General features: G+C 44.6%; 1 protein-coding gene across 6 annotated transcripts in view; it reads left to right on the top strand.

Annotated features, from left to right (window-relative positions):
- LOC140716481 (ryanodine receptor 1-like) overlaps positions 1–25,995 on the top strand; it is a 560,721-nt gene that overhangs the window by 499,676 nt on the left and 35,050 nt on the right. For all 6 annotated transcript variants that reach the window (XM_073029249.1, XM_073029247.1, XM_073029248.1 and 3 more), the window contains 4 exons: positions 14,714–14,795; positions 22,811–24,102; positions 24,626–24,693; positions 25,438–25,726. In XM_073029249.1, coding sequence (XP_072885350.1) covers positions 14,714–14,795; positions 22,811–24,102; positions 24,626–24,693; positions 25,438–25,726 — 1,731 coding nt within the window. The remainder of the gene's footprint in view (positions 1–14,713; positions 14,796–22,810; positions 24,103–24,625; positions 24,694–25,437; positions 25,727–25,995) is intronic.

The raw sequence follows: 25,995 nt of genomic DNA, 5'->3' as shown, positions 1-25,995 counted from the left end.
TTGGCAACAGCCTTCCGTCCCAGAAGTGGTATAGCGTCCCAAATTAAGTTAAGAGTATCCTGGCTATTTTCTGAATTAGTTTTTTTTTTCTTTAAGAGTTGTCCCAAATACGTGCTTTCCCAATTAACCAGTGGCCAAGTTAACCAGAATCCACTGTATTTCAATGATCATTTAATATTTGGTATATCAGTAGATGTCAAATTCAGCTCCTGTTCAAGATTTTTCTTTTTGCAAAGTAACAATGACACAACAATGAGTCACATGTATTCAGGAATAAATATTCAGACCTCTATATTGCTGTTATGTTAAAGTCAGCATGAAACATTCAAAGTAATGTACAAGTCCTTTCAAAAGATATGTGTGTTTTGCCTTATCAATACAATCTTGATAACTTTTGAAAGTCAGTTTTATGTTTAACAATATGAAATAAGTCATTTTAACCATGAATGCTATGAGGAAAACTAATTATATAAGGTGTGATGTCATTTTAATATATAATATCCATTATTTATTATCATGCATAAAAGGAGCATTTTTGGATTAAAGCTCGGCATGAGGTAAGTTTTAACCTGCTTTTCTGGCTGCTTTTTGCATCAAAACCAAGCTTTCCAAGTCATTGCTTCAAATGATGACAATATTAATCTGCTTGAGAGATATTTTATCCTAAGTGACATCATCGTCTGAAGATTCATGTTAAACCAGACGTTGCTGGAATAAGTATTTGGTGGTGTTTCATAGAGTCATAGACTCGTACAGAACAGAAAAGGATCCTTCAACCCACGGCATCCACGTGAGCTTTTTGGCCATCTGTTCTGATCCTATTTGCCCACATTAAGGTCATATCCTTCTATGCTTTGCCTACTTAAGTGTCTGTCTAAATCACCTGCGGCCCACGGATTCCTCAGTTAATAGTAGGAGACAATGGCATAAAAAAAGGTTGGGAAACCCTGGTCTAAATGCTTCTTTTGTGCACTAATTATGACTAATTCACCACTTTCTCTTGCAGCTTATTCCAGATGTCAGCCACTCTCTGAGTAAAGATCTTACCCCTCAGATCCCCTTTAAAACTCCTTCCATTCACCTTAAACCACTTGCTTTTGATACTCCTATAACGGAAAAAAGCAGTTTTGACTATCTACCCTATCAATGATAATCTCTTGTAATTTTTTATACATCTATCAAGTCACCTGTCAGACTTCTTTGCCCCAGAACAAATACGCAGTCGATGTAATCTCTTCCTATAACTAATGCCCTCCAACCTAGGCAAATTTAAATTGTTTTTCTACCCAATATTTTCAGGAAAGTGGGACAGATAATAACTATCCCAAGGAGTCATATCTTCATCATTCAGGCAAAAGCTGATGCCCTGCTTTGACAGCAACTTAGCCTTCCAATCCACCTCCCTCCCAAATCAAAGGTGGGTCTGGAAGGTTAGATGACATGGGATCTAGGGTGAGCTAACCAACTAGGTAATAAATTGGTTTGGATGTAAGAATCAGAAGGAGATAGTGGAGGATTGTTTTCCAGGTTGGAGGTCTGTGACCAGTGGTGTGCCGCAGGAATCTAGGTCCCCTCTTGTTTGGATGAGAATATAGGTGATCTGGTTTGTTTGTGGATGACACTAGAGTTCATGACATAATAAAGAACATTATCTAAGCTTACAAAAAAGGCTCTAGATCAACTGGGGAAGTGCACCTAGGAATGGCAGATGGAGCTTAACTTGGGCAAGTGCAGAGTATTGCATTTTAATAACTTAAACTAGAGCAGGACTCTCTCTGTAACTGGTAGAGCCCTGGAGAGCATTGCATGGCAGAGAGACCCTGGAAGTGGTGACACATGCAAGCATGATGGTGAACAGGGGTTTGACTTGGGGCATTGAACACAAGAGTTGGCTCATCAGCTAAACAGGGCATTGGTGAGACTGTCACCTGGACATAAAGAGGATGTCCTTAAGCTAGAGAAGATTCACAAAGCTGTTGCTGGGTTTAGATAGTTGAGTTATAAGGAGAGATTGGATAACCTGGGTTTTTTTTTTCTCCTGGAGTGTAGGAGGCTGAGGGATGACCTTGTAGAGCATATATAATCATGAAAAGTATAGATCTGGTCACAATCTTTTTCCCAGGGTGGGAGAGTCTAAAACTAGAGAGCATAGTTTTAAGGCGAGAGGGAAAGGATTTATTGAAGACCCAGAGGACAGGTTTTTCATGCTGAGAATGGAGAGTATTTGGAACAAGCTACTGGAGTGCATTTACAACGTTTAAAAGACATTTAAACAGGTACAAGGACAGCAAGGGATGTAAAAACCAAATGCAGACAAATGGGACTAGCTCGGGTCCCAGGGGCAAGTTAGGCCAACAGCCCTGGTTCGGTGCTGTATAACTCTGTACCTCCATGGCTCTATAAACAGTAAACAACTGCCACACACTTTTCTGCAACTATACTCCCCTCCTACACTGCTGCAGACTGCTTAAAAATGTCTGAATTGTTCCACATACAGAAAAGTATTGGACGTTCAAACCTTTGGTGGAATGGTTCATGGAAATTAACTTAAAGATTGTGTTAAAGTGGAGAGACTGCAGTTTGACTACAAAGTTATTTGTGATGTAAGCATTGAGAAGGACTGTTCTTCATTGAGCACAATAAAGGATGTGGAATCAAGTGTTTCTTTTTACAAAAGAGGACAGAGAAAGAAAGACTAGGAGACAAGATGAGTCAACTCCTGTCTGAGGCGCTGAATGTTGGTGAAAAACACTGTATCCTTGAGGCTTTGCTTCAAACATCTCCAGACACCACTTACTGTATGTAATGATCACAACCCTGGTGCTCAGCAGCAGTCTTGAGTCACCAGAGCTAGACCAGTCAAGAAGACCACAAGCACCTTATTGCAGATGAAGATTATAGGATTGTAGTGATTGCTTTCTTCATTGCATCATAGAGTGAAGAGGTTTCAGGGCTCACCTGGAGAAGTGGAGGAATAAACTCTGCGAGACATTCAGTTCAACTGGATGGATGTTTCACATTTTTTCATTTGGAAATTGACACTGAGTCAGGATTTTGGGATGTTGGACAGAGAAGGCAGCAACCAGATGGCCGAATCAGGGCCAGTGCTATGATGGGGAGGGAAGGAGCAGCGTGTGTCCCTTGCGTGGGAAGGAAATTATGTCTGGAGGCAGTACGTTGGATGGAAGGCAGTAAAAGCTGGGCGGTTGGGATTAGGGATTGCAACAATTACATCTAGTGCCTTGGATTTGGGATGGTTGTTCAGAACTTCTTGGGTTTGGGTCTTGGTGTGTGTGGGAAGGAAAAGCAATCAAATCAGTTCAGTAATGGGAAGGGCACAGAGATTGTAATTGGGGCTGTGGGTAGTGGGAGGAACAATTATTGAAGCTGGTGCTTGCATGGAAGTGAACAAAACCCCTGTTCTTTCTAACTCACACCCTTCGGGGTATCCCTACACACTTTGCATTTTCATCCTCCTGACGTTGTGGTTCACTGGTCCTATTTGAGTCTCTACACCATAACTGTCTTTCATACACACATACTCTCCTTCTCTCTCTCCCTCCCTCCCTCTCTCTCTCCTTCTTCCCTTCTCTCCCTCTCTCCTTCTCCCTCTCCCTCTTCCCCTCTCTCCCTCTCTCCTTCTCCCTCCCCTTTCTCTTCCCCCTCTCTCTCTCCCTCTCTCCCGTTCCCCTCCTCCTCTTGCTCCCTCCCTCCCTCTCTCCATCTCTCTCCTTCCCTTCTCTCCCTCTCCCTCTCTCCCTCTCTCCTTCTCCCTCTTCCCCTCTCTCCCTCTCTCCTTCTCCCTCCCCTTTCTCTTCCCCCTCTCTCTCTCTCTCCCTCTCTCCCGTTCCCCTCCTCCTCTTGCTCCCTCCCTCCCTCTCTCCCTCTCTCTCCTTCCCTTCTCTCCCTCTCCCTCTTCCCCTCTCTCCCTCTCTCCTTCTCCCTCCCCTTTCTCTTTCCCCCTCACTCTCTCCCGTAGTTTGACAATTGCTGATTGACAAACGGATTTGGGATAAAGTGAACAGGATGACTGGGTTGGAGGTGTGAGAGAGAGTTTTGGGGTGGAGTTGGCAATGAGTGGATAAACAGAAGCTGGACAGTGGAGGCTGCTGTGGATAGGTGGTGAGGAGTGAATATCAGCACTGTCATAAGGTCCGAGGATAAAGAATTATCACTGCCATTGCTCTGCTCAGAAGTGGGGAATGAAGGAGGGGGCTTAGGTGGAGAATGTTGCTGGAATAAACAAGACTCATGTTGAAAGTGGGAGAAAGGAACAGTGGGATATGTTCTGTGGTCAGATTTGGGGCTAAGGAGAAATGAGGGTGTGGATGGGGCATAGTGTCAGGGACAGTTGTGAGTTTGGCATTCAGAGCCTCCCACGGGACCTGGGGTACAACGAAGCCAGGAGAATCAAAAGGGAAAAGGTGTGGGTTAGGAAGATAACAGATTTGGTGTCTGGGTATTACAGTGAGTACCTGAGGAGGAAGGTAAAGCTGCGCAAGCGCGGGTGACGTCAGCGGCGAGCGCGGGCTTTAAAAAGCGACCCACTTTCAGGAGCGGGCAGCGGAGTGCACAGGAGCAGAGTGCTGGGCTTTGGCTCAGTGGGCTTCGGCGCAAGCGGACTTCGGCAAGAAGCCTGCTTTTCACTTATTCTGACTAATCTAGGATCAGGTAATGGGGGAGACAGTTAGAGCAGTGGTGTGCTCCGTATGCAGTATGTGGGAGGTCAGGGTCAACACAGTTGTTCCTGATGACTACACCTGCAATAGGTGCATCCAGCTGCAGCTCCTATCAGACTGAGTTAGGGAATTGGAGCAGGAGCTGGATGAACTACGGATCATTCGGGAGGCAGAGGCAGAGATAGATAAGAGTTATTGGGAGGTAGTCACACCGAAAAGACAGGAGGTAGGGAAATGGGTGACAGTCAAAAGAGGCAGGGGGAGCAGACAGAGAGAGAAGAGCACCCCTGTGGCCGTTCCCATCAAAAATAAGTATACCGTTTTAGATACTGTTGGTGGGGATGACCTACCAGGAACAAGCTGCAGTGGTCCTGTCTCTGGCACTGAGGTTGGACCCTCGACTAGGAAGGGGAGGAGGGAAGAGAAGAGAGCGGTATTGATAGGGGATTCTATAGTCAGGGGGAGCGGATAGAAGATTTTGTGGGGAAGATCGAGAGTCTCGGATGGTATGTTGCTTCCCTGGTGCCGGGGTCCGAGACATCTCAGATCGGGTGCAGGTTATTCTTGAGAGGGAGGGCAAGAATCCAGATGTTGTGGTCCATGTAGGGACCAATGACGTGGGTAGGATGAGTGAGGGGGTCCTGCGTAGGGAGTTCAGGGAGTTAGGTGCGAAGCTGAAGAGCAGGACCTCCAGGGTAACAATCTCAGGATTGCTACCTGTGCCACGTGCGAGTGAGGCAAGGAACAGAAAGATTATAAAGATTAATACATGGCTGAGAGGATGGTGCAGGAGGGAGGGCTTCAGGTTTGTAGATAATTGGGCTTTGTTCCAGGGAAGGTGGGATCTGTTCCGAAGGGACGGTTTACACCTGAACTGGAGCGGTACTAACATTCTTGCAGGGAAGTTTGCTAGTGCTTCTTGGGGGGGTTTAAACTAAAGTTGCAGGGGGCGGGGATCCAGAATGTGAGAGAGGATAGCGAGAGGAAGAATAAAGGACAGGTGGGGACTACACGGTTCTGGAATATTAAGTGTGTAGTAGAGAAAGGTGAGGTGGAACAAGTGATAAGGAGGACACATGTACAGAGGGATGGTCTGATGGAACATGAAGTTAAATGTGTTGAAAGAATAAGTAAATTTAGGAAGGACAATAAAATCCTAGGGGCGTATAGCCCGATGGGAGTTCGGGGAGCTGGGTTAAGCACAATAGGCAGCGATTCAAACAGAGAGAGGAGAAATTGGCTAAAAATTCTATATCTGAATGCACGAAGTGTCAGAAATAAGGCGGATGAGCTTGAAGCTCAGGTGCGAATGGGTAACTATGATGTTGTTGGGATAACGGAGACATGGCTGCAGGGAGATCAGACCTGGGAAATGAATGTACAAGGGTATACATGCTATTGTAGGGACAGAAATGTGGGCAGAGGGGGTGGGGTGGCCCTGTTGGTGAGGAATGAGATTCAGTCCTTTGCAAGGGGGGACATAGGGTCAGGAGAAGTAGAGTCTGTGTGGATAGAACTGAGGAACAGTAAGGGCAAAAGGACCCGAATGGGTGTTGTCTACAGGCCACCAAGCAGTAGCATGGATATTGGGTGCAAGTTGAATAGGGAGTTAACATTGGCATGTGGCAAAGGTAATGTCGCAGTAGTTATGGGGGATTTCAACATGCAGGTGAACTGGGAGAATCAGGTTGGTGCTGGACCACAGGATAGGGAGTTTGTAGAGTGCCTACGGGATGCATTCGTGGAACAGCTTGTATGAGAGCCGACCAGTGACAAGACTATTCTGGATTTAGTGTTATGTAATGAACAGGATTTGATAAGCGATCTTGCAGTAAAGGAGCCATTAGGAGGTAGTGATCATAATATGATAAGTTTTTAATCTGCAATTTGAGAAGGATAAGGGCAGCTCGGAGGTGTCAGTGTTGCAGTTGAACAGGGGAAACTATGGAGCCATGAGGGAGGAGCTGGCCAAAGTTAACTGGACGGATATCCTAGCAGAAAAGACAGTGGAACAGCAATGGCAGGTAATTCTTGGGAATAATGCACAAGGTGCAAAATCAGTTCATCCCCCAGAGAAGGAAGGATTCAAAGGGGGGAAGGGGCCACAGTGGTTGACAAAGGAAGTCAGAGATTGCATAGCATTAAAAAAAAGGAAGTATGACAGAGCTAAGGTGAGTGGGAGGACAGATGATTGGGAAGTTTTTAAGGAACAACAGAACTTAACTAAAAAGGCAATACGGGGAGAAAAAATGAGGTACGAACGCAAGCTAGCCAGGAATATAAAGGAAGATAGCAAAAGCTTTTTTAGGTATGTGAAGAGAAAGAAGATAGTTAAGAACAATGTTGGGCCCTTGAAGAAATTGTTATGGGAAACAGAGAAATGGCAGAAGAATTTAATGAGTACTTTAGATCTGTTTTCACTGAGGAAGACACAAGCAATCTCCCAGATGTATGGATGGGCCAAGGACATAGGGTAACAGAGGAAATGAAACAGATTGACATTAGGAAGGAAACGGTGATGAGTAGACTGATGGGACTGAAGGCTGACAAATCCCCAGGTCCAGATGGTCTGCATCCTAGGGTACTAAAGGAGGTGGCCCTGGAAATTGCGGATGCATTGGTAATCATTTTCCAATGTTCCTTAGATTCAGGATCAGTTCCTGAGGATTGGAGAATGGCTAATGTTATCCCACTTTTTAAGAAAGGAGGGAGGGAGAAAACAGAGAGCTATCGACCTGTCAGCCTGACATCGGTGGTGGGGAAGATGCTAGAGTCCATTATTAAGGATGAAATAGTGGCATATCTAGACAGCAGTGATAGGATTGGGCCGAGCCAGCATGGATTTACCAAGGGTAAATCATGCTTGACTAATCTGTTGGAGTTTTTCGAGGATGTAACCAGGAAGTTAGACTGGGGAGATCCAGTGGATGTAGTGTACCTCGATTTTCAGAAGGCATTTGATAAGGTCCCACATAGGAGATTGGTGGGTAAAATCAAAGCTCAGGGCATCGGGGGGAAGACATTGACATGGATAGAAAACTGGTTGGCAGATAGAAAGCAAAGGGTAGCGGTGAATGGGTGTTTCTGGGAATGGCAGGTGGTGACTAGTGGGGTGCCACAGGACTCGGTATTGGGACCACAGCTGTTTACAATTTACGTCAACGATTTGGATGAAGGCATTGAAAATAACATCAGCAAATTTGCTGATGATACTAAGCTGGGTGGCAGTGTGACATGTGATGAGGATGTTAGGAGAATTCAGGGTGACTTGGATAGGCTGGGTGAGTGGGCAGATACTTGGCAGATGATGTTTAATGTGAATAAGTGTGAGGTTATCCACTTTGGGAGTAAGAACAGGAAGGCAGATTATTATCTGAACGGTGTAGAGTTAGGTAAGGGAGAAATACAAAGAGATCTCTGAGTCCTTGTTCATCAGTCACTGAAGGTGAATGAGCAAGTGCAGCAGGCAGTGAAGAAAGCTAATGGAATGTTGGCCTTTATTACAAAGGGAATTGAGTACAAGAGCAAGGAAATCCTCTTGCATTTGTACAGAGCCCTGGTGAGACCACACCTGGAGTATTGTGTACAGTTTTGGTCTCCAGGGTTAAGGAAGGACATCCTGGCTGCAGAGGAAGTACAGCGTAGATTCACGAGATTAATTCCTGGGATGTCCGGACTGTCTTACGCAGAGAGGTTAGAGAGACTGGGCTTGTACACGCTGGAATTAAGGAGATTGAGAGGGGATCTGATTGAAACATATAAGGTTATTAAGGGATTGGACAAGATAGAGGCAGGAAATATGTTCCAGATGCTGGGAGAGTCCAGTACCAGAGGGCATGGTTTGAGAATAAGGGGTAGGTCATTTAGGACAGAGTTAAGGAAAAACTTCTTCTCCCAGAGAGTTGTGGGGGTCTGGAATGCACTGCCTTGGAAGGTAGTGGAGGCCAATTCTCTGGAAGGTATCTTATGGATAGGGGAATCAAGGGATATGGGGACAAGGCAGGAACCGGGTATTGATAGTAGTTAATCAGCCATGATCTCAAAATGGCGGTGCAGGCTCGAAGGGCAAAATGGTCTACTTCTGCACCTATTGTCTATTGTCTATTGAATAGAGGGCCATGGGGAGGGGTGGGTTTGGGGTTGTTTGTAAGATCTTTGATGAATGTGCAGTCTCAACAGTGATCTAAGGACTTATTCTGGATATCCAGCATCTTTCATTTTCCTGGCCTATTTAGTGTCAGCTGTGGAAGCTCATCTGTGGTTTTCCTGATGCTTGCTCAGGAACATACCCATCTGTAGCTGCTTCCTTTCAAGGCTAAGTCTTGCCAAAAACCTTTGGAAGATTCTCCTGTGGGGTCCAAATATACTTCCAGTGTTCTCACCCACAAATCTAACTGATACCAGTCTGTCTAAATCGATTGCGGAATGAGGCAAATGATTTCTTCTTTGATTAACGGACGTGGTTTCCATTTGACTGGCCGTCCTATCAAGCGATTGCTAGGCAATATCAGTCAGTTCCTTGACACAGTATTGGAGTCAGATTTGTCTTCACTGATGTGTGTTATGAAATTTGTTGTTTCATGGTAACAGTACAGCGCAGGGCACAAAAATTACGGTAAGGTACCAAAATAAATAAATAGTGCAAAAGCAGAATAGTGAGATGATGTTCATGAATAGTGAATAGCAGAATAGTGAGGTGATGTTCAAGAATAGTGAATAGCAGAATATTGAGGTGATGTTCATGAATAGTGAATAGCAGAATAGTGAGGTGATGTTCATGAATAGTGCAAAAGCAGAATAGTGAGGTGATGTTCACGGGTTCATGGATCTTTCAGAACTATGAATGGCAGAGGGGAAGAAGCTGTTGCTAAAAAATTGAATGTTGCTCTACAAGCTCCTGTACCTCTACCCTGATGACAGTAATGAGAAGAGGGCATATCCTGGAAGGTGAGAGTCCTTAAAATAGATGCAGCCCTCATGAGGCACTTTCTCTTGAAGATGTCCTCAGTGGTGGGAGTTTTTTGCCCCTGATGGAGCTGGCACTGCAGCCTTTTTCAATCCTGTGCATGAGAGCACCAGACGAGACCATGATGCAACTAGTTAGAATGCTCCCCTCCGTACATCTGTAGAAATCTGTTAGAGTCTTTGGTGACATACCAAATCTCCTCAAACTCTTAGCAAAGTATTGCTGCTCGTGTGCCTTCTTCGTGACTGCATCAATGTATTGAACCCAGGTTAGATCCACTGAGATGTTGACACCCAGAAACTTGAAGCTGCTCACCCTTTCCACTGCTGACCACCCCCCCCCCACACACACACACACAATGAGGACTGGTGTGCGTTCTCCCGACCTCCCCTCCCTAAAGCCCACAGCCAGCAGCAGCAAGTCTCCCTTAAAGCAACCGCTTTATCGTTGGTCAGCCTGAGCTATTTGCTTAAACTCTTTTAGGTCCTCAAAATTGTCGTGCCTCTGGTCTACCTTGCATAGCTGAGGCAAGGTGACAGCTGAACGTGCAGTGTCAAATTCTTCCTCTTGGGAAAGCCACACAATCTGATGCCCATGCTTTTAATGTTAATGTGGCTGACATCCATACTGCAGTAACATTGAATGCATAGGCATCATCCAATGCCTATGTTACTGCTTACATTGAAGCACAAATACACTTCGTTATTTGAACACGGTTAATATCGATGTGCTGAATGTAAGCAATTGTCAGTACAGCAGAAGTACCCACCCTCATTTGATCATACCTCTACGTTTCTTTGGCCTTCCAGAAATGAAGGCCAAAGAAATGATAGGAGGTCAAAGTAAATGATAGGAGGTAAAAGTTTTTACTTGCCAATTTTTACAGGAGGCCCTTCCATTCCTCAAAGGTGAAACAACAGTCGGCAATATTTCTGAAGGAAATTTTTCCTTCAAAAATATTTCCTATCTTCAGACAGGAAGAGTAAAGACCACTGCACACAAATAATTGTCAAAAACATAGCAGTTGAACCTTTATATGGCAAAAGAAGGTACTTTTGCACTGTGAATCTAAGTAATGTCAAAATTTCTCACCTGCACTTTCACATGCCTACCTTTTATAGTGCCACAGATATGCACAAGATGTGCCTGTTCATTCTCTTTCCTTTCCTACTAACTGCACTTATGAATTGATCTGATGAAAAATAAATATTTTTATATAACTGCTCAGGCCAGTATGCCCAATACTTGCAGGATACTGGCTAGGCGGTTATAAATGAAAGATAATAGATGACTAATCCTGAATACTTCACCTGCAAGTCTGGCGGGGCCACCTACACTACCTAGTGCCCCAGGTGCGGCCTCCTCTACATCAGTGAGACCTGACGTAGATTGGGGAACCGCTTTGTCGAGTGCCTTTGCTGTGGCTGCAACAGGCAGGATTTCCCGGTGACCAACCATTTTAATTGCATTCTCCATTCCCATTCCAACATGTCGGTCCATGGCCTCCTCTACTGCCATATGAGGCCACTCTCAGGCTGGAGGAGCGCACCTCAAATTCTGTCTGGGTTGCCACCAGTCTGACAGCATGGACATCGATTCTTCTAACTTCCCCTCCCCTTTCTCTCTTTTTCCATTCCCCATTCTGGCTGTCCTCTTACTCTTTCTCCTCCTTACCTGCCTGTCATCTCCCCCCTGATGTCCCTCGTCCTTCCCTCTCTCCCACGGTCCACTCACCCCTCCTATCAGACTCCATCTTCTTCAGCCCATTACCTTTTCCGCCTGTCACCTCCCAGCCTCTTACTTTATTCCTCCCTCTCCCAACCACCTACCTTCACTCCTAAGTTGGCTTCACCTGTCACCTGCCAGCTCTCCCCCTCCCCACACCTTATTCTAGCTCCTCCCCCCTTCTTTTCCAGTCGTGATGAAGAGTCTCAGCCCAAACTGTCGGCTGCTGGTTCCTTTCCTTTGATGCTGTGTGTGAGTGTTCACAGATGACCATCTTGTTGAATATCATCTCTTACAGGTGAAAAGCCAATTTTGACAAAAGAGTTTCATGATTTTTGCACCTCCTCTAGACTATTCTCATAAATAGTGACACTTGTTTTATTTGATGGATAATAAAGGACAGTTATCTATGCAGATTATTGGTGGAGTCATTGACACTGTCAAGGGCTGTCAAAAGGTATGGCAAAATACTGCTGACATAGTTACAGTTATAGATTCTGTATAAAACTTTAGTCAGACTGCACTTGGAGTACTGCATGCTGCCCTAGACACTCTGTTATAGTGAGGATGTGGAGACTGTCGAGAGGGTGCAGAAGAGGTTTACCAAGATGCTGCCTGGTTTAGAGGGCATGAACTATAAGGAAAGGTTGGACAAACTTGTTTTTTTTTTTTCTTTGGGGTGCGTGGACTGGGGGGACCTGCTAAAAAGTTTATAAAATTGTGACAGGCATAGCTCTGGTAGACAGCATCTTTTTCTCAGGGTGAAAATGTCAAGTATAGGAGGGTGCGCATTTAGGATAAAAGATGGAAAGTTTAAAGGAGATGTGCGGAGCGACTTATTTTACACGGAAAGTGGTGGGAGCCCGGAATGGGAAGCAGATGTGATAGAGGCTGATATTTAGACACACAAATGTGCAGGGAATGGAGGGATTTGGATCATGTGCAGGCAGAAGAGGTTTAGTCAAAACTGAATATATCGTCACATGTAATAATACATGTACATACAAGTACAATGAAGAACTTTCTGGTAACGACGTCACAGGCACAGAGCATCATGTAAGCAGCATTCACAAGAAAGACATACAGTAAATTAAACATAGGTTATACACAATTTTTAAAAGAAAGAACACGATTAGTGCAAGGAAAAATCAAAGTAAGTCCAAAGCACAGTACTGTAGTGATTAGGATTTTGCCACTTAGTTCAAGAACCGGATGGTTAAAGGGAACCTGGTGATTTGGGGCTTCTGTACCTCCATCCCAGCAGACATGGTGTGGTGGAGATCTCTGATGATGGATGTTGCCTCCTTGACATGGTCCCTCACCCTACTCGGATCAAACCTATTCCTTTGAGGTATGGCAATAGCGTGATGGGTCTCTTCTTGCCGCTAGTAGGCAAGCATTGTTTGCAGGAACCCCTTGGTCTTGCTTCCATCCTGGTTCTGTGGTTTGTACGTGATGAGACCAATGTAGGACTTGTAGATTCCACTACAGATGTGGCAGGAGATGCCTGACTAGGCACATGGCTGGGTATTTAAAGATTAAAGATGAGCTTTATTTGTCAACCTAGAACATAGAATAGTACAGCACATTACAGGCCCTTCAGCCCACAATGTTGTGCTGATCCTCAAACCCTGCCTCCCATATAACCCCCCACCTTAAATTCCTCCATATACCTGTCTAGTAGTCTCTTAAACTTCACTAGTGTATCTGCCTCCACCACTGACTCCGGCAGTGCATTCCACGCACCAACCACTCTCTGAGTAAGAAAAAAACCTTCCTCTAATATCCCCCTTGAACTTCCCTCCCCTTACCTTAAAGACATGTTCTCTTGTACTGAGCAGTGGTGCCCTGAGGAAGAGGCGCTGGCTGTCCACTCTAGCTATTCCTCTTAATATCTCATACACCTCTATCATGTCTCCTCTCATCCTCCTTCTCTCCAAAGAGTAAAGCCCTAGCTCCCTTAATTTCTGATCATAATCCATACTCTCTAAACCAGGTAGCATCTTGGTAAATCTCCTCTGTACCCTTTCCAATGCTTCCACATCCTTCCTATTGTGAGGCGACCAGAACTGGACACAGTACTCCAAGTGTGGCCTAACTAGAGTTTTATAGAGCCGCATCATTACCCCGCGACTCAAACTCTATCCCTCGACTTATGAAAGCTAACACCTCATAAGCTTTCTTGACTACCCTATCTACCTGTGAGGCAACTTTCAGGGATCTGTGAACATGTACCCCCAGATCCCTCTGCTCCTCCACACTACCAAGTATCCTACCATGTACTTTGTACTCTGCCTTGGAGTTGTGCTTCAAAATATCAAAACATGCAGTGAAATGAGTTGTTTGCATCAGTGACCAACACGATCCAAGGACGTGCTGGGGAAGCCCAGAGTATCAGAGTGCTTCTGGTGCCAACATAACACGCCCAGAACTTACTCGTCCATGCGTCTTTGGAAACCGGAACACCCAGCGGAAACCCCACAGGGTTACGCGGAGAACGTACAAGCTGCTCACAAACAACAGCGGGAATTGCACTGTAAAGCGTTATGCTAACCGTCACGCCGCCATGCTGCCCCCAACTGTAATACCGTCAATATCCTACAAATATCCTGCTTTACTCCTCTGAGCAGTATGGCTCAGGGTATAGTGAGAGAACTTTGAAAATGTCCTCGGATCATTGTCAGCCTGTGACAGACCTCAGAATAGAGTGGCTCTGGTGGGACTCTGGTGTGGGGAGGGTGTAAATAGTGTGAACTGTCCAGAGGAGCCGAATGAGTGTGAAGACGGTCTCAGAGCTGGTGTCGTTGGGCTGGTAGAGGATCCTGTCCGTTTACACTTACATTAGATTCTAAGGATTTTGCAGATGGGTTATCCCTCCAGTGCCTTCACTGATTAAATACAATATCACTTTTAGTTTTAACCTTTCACATTACATGGAGTCGAAATGTGTGTTCCAGCTTAACACATTTTCTGTTCTTTAAGAAGACGTTATTGATCCCAAGCATTTCCGTTGATATGTCACTGGAGTAATTAACAAGAGGCAAATGATCTTGAGTTGCTGCCTGAGATGCTGCTCAGGTCTCAGTAGGAGTTTTTTGTACAACTTTTTAATAACTTTGACTGCTTAGTCTGGTGAACAAAAGTACCCACTTCCTCCAAGTTTAACAGGCTCACTACCCGAGAGAATTATGATAAACCGCTTGTCATCTCGTCAGCGTAAAGCGTCACTAAATAACGCCAACTTTTTCTCATCCAGATGGAACGTTCATACCCCTTTATTTCTGTATTGGTAATAACGTGATGCTGACATTGAAATCCCTAACGGTTTCCCGTTTATTCACAGGATTCCAGCCAGATCGAATTATTGAAGGAGCTCTTGGACTTGCAGAAGGACATGGTGGTGATGCTGCTCTCCTTACTGGAAGGTAAATACAGTCATTCATGCAGCGTGTGACGAAGTGGGGCTCGAATGCTCACACTGTTGGTGTGATCGTCATGTAATCTGCAAGCACAAGAAAATCTGCAGGTGCAGGAAATCCGAAGCGACGCAGAGAAAATGCTGGAGGGACTCAGCAGGCCAGGCAGCATCTCTATGGAAAAGAGTAAACAGTCGACGTTTTGAGCCGAGACCCTTCATCAGGTCTGGAAAGAAAGAGGAGAAGTCAGAGTATGAAAGTGGGTTGGGGGGGGAGGAGAAAAAGAAATACTAGGTGGTAGGTAAAACCAGAGAGGGGAAGGGGTGGCTGAAGTAAAGAGCTGGGAAGTTCCCTTTCTTTCATGGTCTTCTGTCCTCTCCTATCAGATTCCCCCTTCTCCAGCACTTTATCTCTTTCACCAATCGACTTCCCAGCTCTCTACTCTTTTCCATAGATGCTGCCTGGCCTGCTGAGTTCCTTCAGCATCTTGTGTGCATTGTAATCAGGTTTGATCCATTGTGGAGGTAGTTGCCTTCAAGTATGAAGGCAGAATATAGTATTAATAGCAAGACTCTTGGCAGTGTGGAGGATCAGAGGGATCTTGGGGTCCGATTTCATAGGACACTCAAAGCTGCTGTGCAGGTTGACTCTGTGGTTAAGAAGGCATACAGTGTATTGGCCTTCATCAATCGTGGGATTGAGTTTAAGAGTCATGAGGTAATGTTGCAGCTATATAGGACCCTGGTCAGACCCCACTTGGATTACTGTGCTCAGTTCTGTCACCCCCACTTCAGGAAGGATGTGGAAACCATAGAAAGGGTGCAGAGGAGATTTACAAGGATGTTGCCTGGATTGGGGAGCATGCCTTGTGAGAATAGGTTGAGTGAACTCAGCCTTTTCTCCTTGGAGCGACGGAGGATGAGAGGTGACCTGATAGAGGTGTATAAGATGATGAGAGGCATTGATCGTGTGGCTAGTCAGAGGCTTTTCCCCAGGGAAGAAATGGCTAACTCAAAAGGGCACTGTTTTAAGGTGCTTGGAAGTAGGTACAGAGGAGACGTCAGGGGTAAGTTTTTTTACACAGAGCGGTGAGTGCGTGGAATGGGCTGCCGGCGACAGTGGTGGAGGTGGATATGATAGGGTATTTTAAGAGACTCCTGGATAGGTACATGGAGCTTAGAAAAAGAGAGGGCTATGGGTAACCCTAGGTAATTTCTAAAGTAAGTACATGTTCGGCACAGCTTTGTGAGCTGAAGGGCCTGTATTATGCTGTAGGTTTTCTATGTTTCACCATTGGAACAAAGCTCTGTAAGTTCCTTCACACAGTGCAACGTGACTGTGTTACAAAAGGGGAGGTGGGGGCAATCTTGAGGCCCATAAAGGTGGTTGAATTCCAGGGGCTGACCAAGTGGATCCTGGCAAAGGATAAGATTGCTGGGGTCCTGGCAGAGATTTTCCTGGGCCACGGGTAAGGTACTGAAAGACCGGATGTCCCTTTAAGAAGGGCTGCAAGATAAGCTAGGGAGTTGCAGGCCAGCGATCGCATGATATATCCAGAACATTTCTATTTAAATTGTCACCTGTACAAAAAACACGGGTTACACCTGAAACCACGGGAGACCAATATCCTTACAGACAGGTTTGCCAGAGCTGTTGGGGAAGGTTTAAACTAATTTGGCAGGGGGGGTGGAAATCAGAGTGATTGGGCAGCCGGTATACAAGTAGATGCAGTGTGTAGTGAGACTGTGAGGAAGGACAGGCAGATGATAAAGCAAAGTTGCAGTCAGTGAGATGAGAAAGTGTAACAGGGGGCCAAAATCAAAAAGGGTGACGAGTACAGGACTGAAGGTGTTATATCTGAATGCACAGAGTATCTGGAATAAGGTAGTGATCTTGTAATTCAATTAGAGATTGGCAGGTATGATGTTGTGGCTCGTGGCTGAAAGTTCATAGTTGGGAGCTTAACGTCCAAGGATAAACCTTGTATCGAAAGGCCAGGCAAGTAGGCAGAGGGGGTGGGGTGGCTCTGCTGGTAAAAAAAATTTGATCGGAAGATGTAGAATCCGTGTGGGTGGACCTACAAGGTAATGAAGGCCCTGATGGGAGTTATATAGAGGCTTCAAAACAGTAGCCAGGATGTGGGTTACAGATGTGTGAGAGCGAGGAAAGGCATGTAAAAAGAGCAGTATTGCAACAATCATGGAGGATTTCAGTACGCAGGTAGATTGGGAAAATCCAGATGGTGCTGGATCCCAAGAAAAGGAATTTGTAGAATGCCGTTTTAGAGCAGCTTCTAGTTAAGCCCATTAGGGGAATGACAATTCTTGATTGGGTGTTTGATGCACCATCAATAACTCACTCTGAGACGTAAAAGCGAGGTATCGGCTTTTATTGACTGGAAGAAGGAACAAGCAGTGAGTGACCACCATACTACATCCTGGAGACTGAGAGGCCGGGCTCAGACCTCCATCACCTTTATACAGGGGTCTGTGGGAGGAGCCACAGGAGCAGTCAGCAGGGGCGTGTCCAGACAGGTATATGTAGTTCACCACAGTGTTATGTAATGACCCAAATTTGATTAGGAGGCTTAAGGTAAAGAAACCCTTAGGAGCCAGTGATCATATATGATAGAATTCACCCTGTAGTTTGCGAAGGAAAAGCTAAAGTCAGATTTTTAGTAAAGGCATGGAAGAGGCATGGGAGAGAAGCTGGCCAAGGTTGATTGGAAGGAGACACTAGCAGGGATGATGGCAGAATGGCAGTGGCTGGTGTTTCTGGGGGGAAATTTGAAAGGGGCAGGAATGATACATCCCAACGATGAAGAAATGCTCTAAAGGAAGGATGAGGCTGACAAGGGAAGTCAAAGAAACCATAAAAGCAAAACAGAGGGCATATAACATTGCAAAAATTAGTGGGAAAGTACAGGATTGGGAAGCTTTTAAAAGCCAACAGAAGGCAACTAAAAAAGCTATAATGAGAGAAAAGATGAAATACGAAGGTAAGCTAACCAATAATATAAAAGAGGGTACAAAAAGTATTTTTTCAGATATATGAGGAGAAAAAGAGAGATGAGAGTGGATATTGGACCACTGGAAAATTACGCTGGAGAGGTAGCAATGGAGGACAAAGAAACAGTAGAGGAACTTAATAAGTATTTTGTGTCATTCTTCACTGTGGAAGACACTATGCTGGAATTGCAAAAAGTGTCGGGGGACAGAAGCGAGAGTCGTCGCTGTTACTAAAGAGAAAGTGCTTGAGAAGCTGAGAAGTCTGAAGCCTGGACCACACAGCTGAAGAAATTGTGGCGACATTAGTAATGATCTTTCAAAAATCACTTGATTCTGGAATGGTTCCTGAGGACTGGAAAATTGCAAATGTCACTCCACTTCTTTTTTAAGAAGGGACAGAGGCAGAAGAAAGGAAATTATACGCCAGTTAACCTGACTTCAGTGGTTGGAAAAATGTTGGAGTCTATTATTAAGGATAAAGTTTCGGGGTACTTGGAAACACATGAAAAAAGTTAGCGTGATTACCTTAAGGAGAAATATTGCATGACAAATCTGTTGGAATTCTTTGAGGAGGTAACAGACAGGGTAGACAAAGGAGAATCAGTGTTTGCTTGGATTTTCAGAAGGCCTTTCACAAGGTGCCATACTTGAGGCTGCTTAATAAAATAAGAGCCTATGGCATTATGGGAAAGATACTAGAAAGGGTAGAAGTTTGGTTGACTGTCAAGAGGCAAAGAGTGCGAATAAAGGGGGCCTTTTCTAGTTGGTTGTGAGTGACTAGTGGTGTGCCGCAAGGGTTGATGTTGGAATCACTTCTCTTCGTGTTATATGTTAGTGATTTGAATGAAGGAATTGATGGCTTTGTGGCCAAGTTTGCAGACTATCCAAAGATAAGTGGAAGGGCAGGTAGTTTACAGGAAGCAGGGTAACTGAAGAAGGACTTAGCTAGTTTAGGGGAATGGGTAAAGAAGTGGCAGATGAAATATAGTGTAGGGTAGTGCATGGTCATGCACTTTAGAGGAAGGAATAAAGGTGTGGACTATTTTCTAAATGGAGAGAAAATTCAAAAATGAGAGGTGCAGAGGGACTTGGGAGACCTTGAGCAGAGTTCCTTAAAGGTTAACTTGCGGTTTAGTAAGGAAGGCAAATGCAGTATTAGCATTCATTTTGAGAGGACTAGAATACAAGAGTAATGATGTAACGCTGAGGTTTTATAAGGTATTGGTCAGACTGTGGTGAACTACATATACCTGTCTGGACTCGCCCCCCCCCCCCCCCCGCTGACTGCTTCTGTGGATCCTCCCACAGACCCCGGTATGAAGGCGATTGGGGCCTGAGCCCTGCCTCTCAGTCTCCAGGATGTAGCATGGTGGTCAATTGCTGCTTGTTCTTTCTTCCAGTCAATAAAAGCCAATATCTCCCCTCACGTCTCGGAGAGTTATTGATGGTGCATCACAGACCACACTTGGAGTATAATGAGCAGCAGATCTGCTGGCATTGGAGAGAGTCCAGAGAAGGTTCACGAGAATGATCCCAGGAATGATAAAGTTAATATATGAGGAGCAGTTGATCCCTCTGAACCTGTAGTCACTGCAGTTTAGAAGAATGAGGGGAGATCTAATTGAAACCTATCGAATTATGTCTGGATAGAGTGGATGTTTCCTATAGTGGGGTGTCTAGGACCAAAGAGCACAGCCTCAGAACAGAGGGCCATCCATTTAGAACAGAGATGAGCAAAAATGTCTTTAGCCAGGGGGTGATGAAAGTGTGGAATTCTTTGCTGCAGACTGTTGTGCAGGCCAATTCAGTGGCTAATCTTAAGGTGGAGATTGATAAATTCTTGATTAATCTTGGGAGTCAAAGGTTATGGGGAGAAGGCAGGAGAATAAGGTTGAGAGGGTTAATAAATTAACCATGATTGAATGGTGGAGTGGACTCAATGGATTCAATGGCCTACTTCTGCTCCTAGGTCTTGTGGTCTAAATTGGTACATTCAAAGCATTAAACTCTTTACTTAATGAATCTCCTGGACAAAGAGCCCATTATCTTCCCGGTAGGTCTTCCGTCAGTGTAACTTACAGTTTTCATGTATTATTTAAGCCTCCACCTTTTCACACAACCCAATGTTTCTGATATCATCAGCTTAACCCCTACCTCAGGCTCCCCGGCCTTGGCCCTAATCTGCTATTGACCAATGTTGCCACCAAGTCTCCCTAATGCCAGCACAGCTTTCTCTAATGGAATTTCCTCAACCTTCTCCTCTGCTTCCGGATCCCATCTCTACCCACCTCCATTTCTATCTCGACATACCCTGCCCACTATGTGTTACTGTGGTACCCCACAATCTTCTTTCTTGCTCCACACCGTGGTCTGCTGCTCAGCTACTACATGCACTGCGCTGTGGTGCTTGAAGGAACAGCCTCTGTGTGCCCAAGCGTGGTGGACCTGCCTTGGATCTTGTGCAGAGGTGAGTTTTACTGCAGTGTTTCCCTCAGCAATACTGTGTTTGTGCTCCTTTTCTGGAACGGTATAGTGTTGGAATGGTGCAGTATTGTGTTGGCATGTGGCCAAGTGGTTAAGGCGTTCATCTAGTGATCTGAAGGTCGCTCGTTTGAGCCTTGGCTGAGGCTGCGTGTGTGTCCTTGAGCAAGGCATTTAACCTCACATTGCTCTGCGATGACACCGGTGCCAAGCTGTATCAGCCCTTGCCCTTCCCTTGGACAACATCGGTGGCGTGGAGAGGGGAGACTTGCAGCTTGGGCAACTGCTGGTCTTCCATAAAAAAAACCCTGCCCAGGCTTGCGCCCTGGAAACTTTCCAAGGCGCAAATCCATGGTCTATCGAGACTAACAGAGGCCCACACATAGTGTACAGTCACGTGTGTAAGTTGTTGTCCATTAACCCATTGTTCATAAAATAACAAATGGGCTTTTACTCTCTTCTTTTGCTATTAATGGTCCAGGGAGGGATAGCGTCTGGTGAAGGGGCTTGCGTGGCCATTCTGGGATAACCTTTTGTTCCCACCGGGCACTCAGCTCTCATCTCTGGCTCCAAGTGGCTATTTGCGTGCAACAGCGGCCAACAGGTGGGCTAAACCAGGTGAGGGTAGTGCCAGGTGTCATGCCCCAGAGAGAAAGGGACATGCTTGTCCTAACATGTGAAGTCAGCTCTGACAGATGGGTGATTGAGATCAACAGTTCCAATGGCCAGGAAGGTGGTTGTGCAGGGCTTCGTGGAGAGAGAAGGGCATGACAAGGCACAGAAGAAGTCATGGTCATCCCCTGCAACCAAAGAAGACCCCAGTTGTAGCAACTAATCGTACCACTGGACGCCGACTTCCAAGTTCACGAGAGTGGAACAGCCCCTCGGCTACTTTAAAAACTCTCCTGCTCAGGTTTCTTTGTACAGCATTAACAGAAGGGTAGCTTCCTTTGCAATGTCATCATTAATTTGAATCATGCACTCTTCGTCATATAATCCAGTGTGTCTTCCAGTCTTTCCCTGCCTGTTGGTCAGGAACAGAAAGAACAGTGCGTTTCCAAGCAGAGAACTTGTGTGGGCCAGGTGACTCTGGTTTAAATAAATTCCAAGCAACTTTTATAAGTACCTCCAGAATGTCAGAATGATCCTAGAAAACATGATTGGTGAATGAGGAAAAGAATGAAGAATATTTTCGAAGCCTGGATCCCGTTACTGGTCTCGTCCTCTGTGGTGTCCAACGTTACAGTGTTGTCAGCAGGTCTCAGACAGTTTGGTATGTTTACAACATCCTTACCTGTAGAAAAACTGTATAGCATTCATTCGTTTTTTGATTGCATAACAGAGCTAACCTTCTTTTTCTTTCTGATCCTTTATTTAATAATCTCAACCCAACAGAGTGAGTTACACAATACAGAAAACTGACCCTTTGGCCCAAGTCATCCATGGTAGCCCCAGTGCCTACCTGAGCCAGTTCCATTGACTGCTCCAACATGTTCTTACCACAGTCAGTGAAAACTTCTGTTTCAAATCACGATGGTTAGAATTTTAATAATTTCCAAACCAGTCAGCAAACATCTGCCATGAGGGTAGTTGAAAAATCATCCTTGCAGGAAAAATATGCTTGATAACGGTCAACTATAAATTAGGAGCAGGGGCAAAACATTTGGCTTGTCATGCCATTTCATAAGATAGAGACTATAAACTCTACTGCATTATCCCATCTAGGCATGGTAACCACTCACTCTCTTAGCAAGAATCTATCTATCTCCAAATACTACGCAAAAACTTCTCCGCCACCAATCTCTGAGGAAGCTTTCCGAAGGGTTATGGCCTCCTTTGAAACAATTTCACTTCTTCTCAGTCAAATTAATGACCTCCTTTTCCAACGGTGATCCATAGGCCTTATCTCCTTCCTTTCCACATCACACTGTCAAGACTTCTTAGGATCTTGTTTGTTTCAAAATGATCTCTGTCTTCTGTATTCTAAAGAGTTGCGTGTCCATTCTTCTCTTGTCAGATAGCAGGCCTCCTCCCATAGGAAAATATGGAAATCTACTCTTCTAGCTTCTTTATGTCAATTAATATGAGTAGTTTTAATGTCAGTTTTAAATGATAGATATAAACAACGTATTTTGATGGTTTATATTTTGAAATTAACTTCATTCTGTTAGTTATTTACTGTCTGTTATGCCACTGGCAATTAGGGCAGAAATGAAGATCCTCCATCTCTGTCTTCCATTGGCCATCTTCTCTGCTGTGCCCCTTTTGTGGTTCAAGGTCCTCATTACTGCCTCTACAATAAGGCATCAAGTTGTCTTTGGTCTTCCATGTTTCCTCCATCCTCAGGGGTCCAATGGAGTGCTGTCTTGATGATGGAGTTATTCCGGTTAATGTAATATTTTAGAAATAGAATTACGTATTTCATTGGATTTTCCATTGTCCATACAAAAATGAATACATGTTTGTTGCAATGAAACAACACTCATGTGAACTGTTCAATATACAATCACATATCTCCTCATTTGTTATTTTCAGGAAATGTTGTGAATGGAACTATTGCAAAGCAAATGGTGGATATGTTGGTGGAGTCATCAAGCAATGTTGAAATGATCCTAAAATTCTTTGATATGTTCTTGAAACTGAAGGACATTGTCGCTTCTGATGCATTCAAAGATTATGTAACTGACCCCAGAGGACTTATCTCAAAGAAGGATTTCCAGAAAGCAATGGACAGCCAGAAACAATACACACCTTCTGAGATCCAGTTCCTACTTTCATGCTCAGAAGCAGATGAGAATGAAATGATAAACTATGAGGAATTTGCAAACCGGTTCCAAGAGCCAGCTAAGGACATTGGTTTTAACGTAGCTGTGTTACTCACTAATCTGTCTGAACATGTCCCTCATGACACAAGACTTAAAAACTTCTTGGCATTGGCAGAGAGCATCCTCACTTATTTCCAGCCTTTCCTGGGGCGCATTGAGATCATGGGCGCCAGTAAGAGGATAGAGCGCATTTACTTTGAGATCAGCGAGGCCAATAAGACACAGTGGGAGATGCCTCAGGTCAAGGAGTCCAAGCGGCAGTTCATCTTTGATGTGGTGAACGAAGGTGGAGAATCTGAAAAGATGGAACTCTTTGTCAACTTCTGCGAGGACACCATTTTTGAGATGCAGATTGCTTCAAAGATCTCCGAAGCAGATGAAGAAGAGAAGTCAGAAGAAGATGAAGAGGACGAAGAGGATGCTGAAGGGGCAGAGACTGAGAAAATATCTTCCTCGGCTGAGGCGCCATCAGCCTTTGCAGGGTTCCTGAGCTCCATTGTTGACTTTTTTAAAATATTTACATTTAAAAACATAAGGAAAAAGTATAGGAAACTAAAGAAGATGACAATTAAAGAGATTGTGATGTCTCTGGTGTCCTTCTTTTGGACTTTGTTTATGGGCATCTTGCACTTTATCTACAGCATCTGTAGTGGTTTCTTCATGATAATATGGAATACCTTATTTGGGGGTGGCTTAGTTGAAGGAGCCAAACATCTGACAGTCACGGAACTCCTGGCCAGTATGCCTGATCCCACCCAGGACGAAGTTCATGCTGACATTCCTGACATTAGTAAGGCTGAGGCTGAAGGAACTGCAGTCCAGTCTGACTTTGAAGACCAAGTGAAAGAAGAGCAAATATCAGAGAAGTCTGATGTTAAGAGGGAAAGCGGCCAGCTAAGGATGGGCCCCGAGCCCAACCTAGGACTTGGCGACATTGTGGAATCTGCGCCAGTCGAGCCTCCAACCCCAGAGGGCACTCCACCTACTTTCAGAAAAGTGAGGGTGAGTACCGTGCACGGCATTCCAGATAAATGCTAACAAACTCAAATCTCAGATTTAATTTCGCATTAAGTTATCGGATTATAATTGTTAGCGAACTTCCTTCTTGAATTGATTGTGGACATACACTTAGTGGTCTCTTTATTTGGTATTGAGCGGGTGTACAGGTGAACTATAAAGTGGCCACTGAGTGGACTTCATCTGCTCGCATTGAAGCAGTAGAAGAAACCTCAGTGAAAAATAAGCATAATGTAAATAACGGGCCTGTAATTTTTTTCCCCTCTACTTGTTCATAGATTGTTCAAAGTAAAATCTAGATCTCACAAATTCCCTTTTAAAATCATCCCATTGTGCTGGCTGGACTAGTAACACTGAACATCATCTCCACTAGTAGACCAACTACTCTTGGTCAGCCGTTCCTCAAAACGGACATTGTTTTTACCTGGAGCCAGTGTTAAAGCCTTAGAGAATTTTTTTTCCTGCGATTTTCAACGTGGTCATAAAATGAGCCTTTTACCTTTAACAGCAACAGATTGAATCTCAGATGGAAGTTAAGTCAGACGACCAACTCAAGACTGAGGCCGAGAAAGCAGAGTAAGTCTTTTTATCCTTAATAGATTTCTCAGAATACAGTCAATAGCTGGTGATAAGGTCATTCCACAACAGCAGAATAATATACACAAAATGCAGGAGAAACTCAGCAGGGCAGGCAGCATCTGTGGAGAGGAATAAACAGTCGGCATTTCAGGCCGAAACCCTTCGTCATCACATTCTGATGAAGGGTCTTGGTCCAAGACATCAACTGTTTATTCCTCTCCACAGATGCTACCCTGTTTATTCTTCTCCACAGATGATACTTGACCTGCTGAGTTTCTCCAACACTGTGTGTGTGTGTGTGTGTGTGTGTGTGTGTGTGTGTGTGTGTGTGTGTGTGTGTGTGTGTGTGTGTGTGTGTGTTAGTTACTCTGGATCTCCACCACCTGCAGAATCCCTTATGTGTTTGTTTTAAAACTTGTCCTGTTGTACATGATTTATTAATGCTCAAATTGAAATATATTTCACTCAGACACTGCCTTTCAGTTGTAAGCCCATAGCCAGCTGCTTACAGTGCAGAAACCCAATAACCTTCATTTCCCAAGAGTTCATTGTACATCAAGACAGGCCAGGTCAAGACTGTGCAATAGTAGCTTGGATCTGTTGCACCTCTGCTCTAGCAACTCTTTTATGACTTACATGTTTTGGCAGTAAGTATCAGTATTCAGATAGACAGTGAACTTGGCACATCACACTTTAACTGCTGCAATGTGGAATAATGGTTCTGTTTTCTGCATTCAAAAGCACAGAGAATGGTGAAAAGGCTGAGAAGGACATGAAAGAGAAAGAACTAGTAGAACTCCCAGAAGAAGAAAAGGGAAAGTCAGAAGAGAAAGAAAAAACAGAGGAAAAGGAACATCCTGGGGAAACAGGGAAGGAAGTGAAAGAACAGGCAGAGAAAGAAGAAGAAAAAGATGAAGCTACACCAGCGAAGAGGGCGAGGAAGAAAGCCAAGCTGGAGAGGAAAAAGGAGGAACCGGAAACTGTCATGGAGTTCTGGATTGAGTTTGAAAACTATAAGACCAAGCTTTTGGTAAGCACGAATAACTCTTAACAGTCTGTACAGGAATTTATCAATCAATATATTTTTAAACTGGATCTCTCAAAGGAGGGCATATATGGAATAGAAGCCGGGTGAGTTCATCAAGCCACATCAGGAGAATTCAAACAAGCATTTGGTTTAAGAAAGAAGCAAGAATTTAAAAAAGAAAAGTTTCAAATTGAATAAAACAGTATGTAGTCTTACAGACATAGTATATCTCATAACAAACGTCAATCAAGAGCAGGAGTGGGTGCCTGGTC

The sequence above is a fragment of the Hemitrygon akajei genome, chromosome 25 (assembly GCF_048418815.1).
Source record: "Hemitrygon akajei chromosome 25, sHemAka1.3, whole genome shotgun sequence".
Lineage (NCBI taxonomy): Eukaryota > Metazoa > Chordata > Chondrichthyes > Myliobatiformes > Dasyatidae > Hemitrygon > Hemitrygon akajei.
The sequence above is the reverse complement of the archived record's forward strand: the minus strand, read 5'-3'. Positions and strand labels throughout refer to the sequence as shown.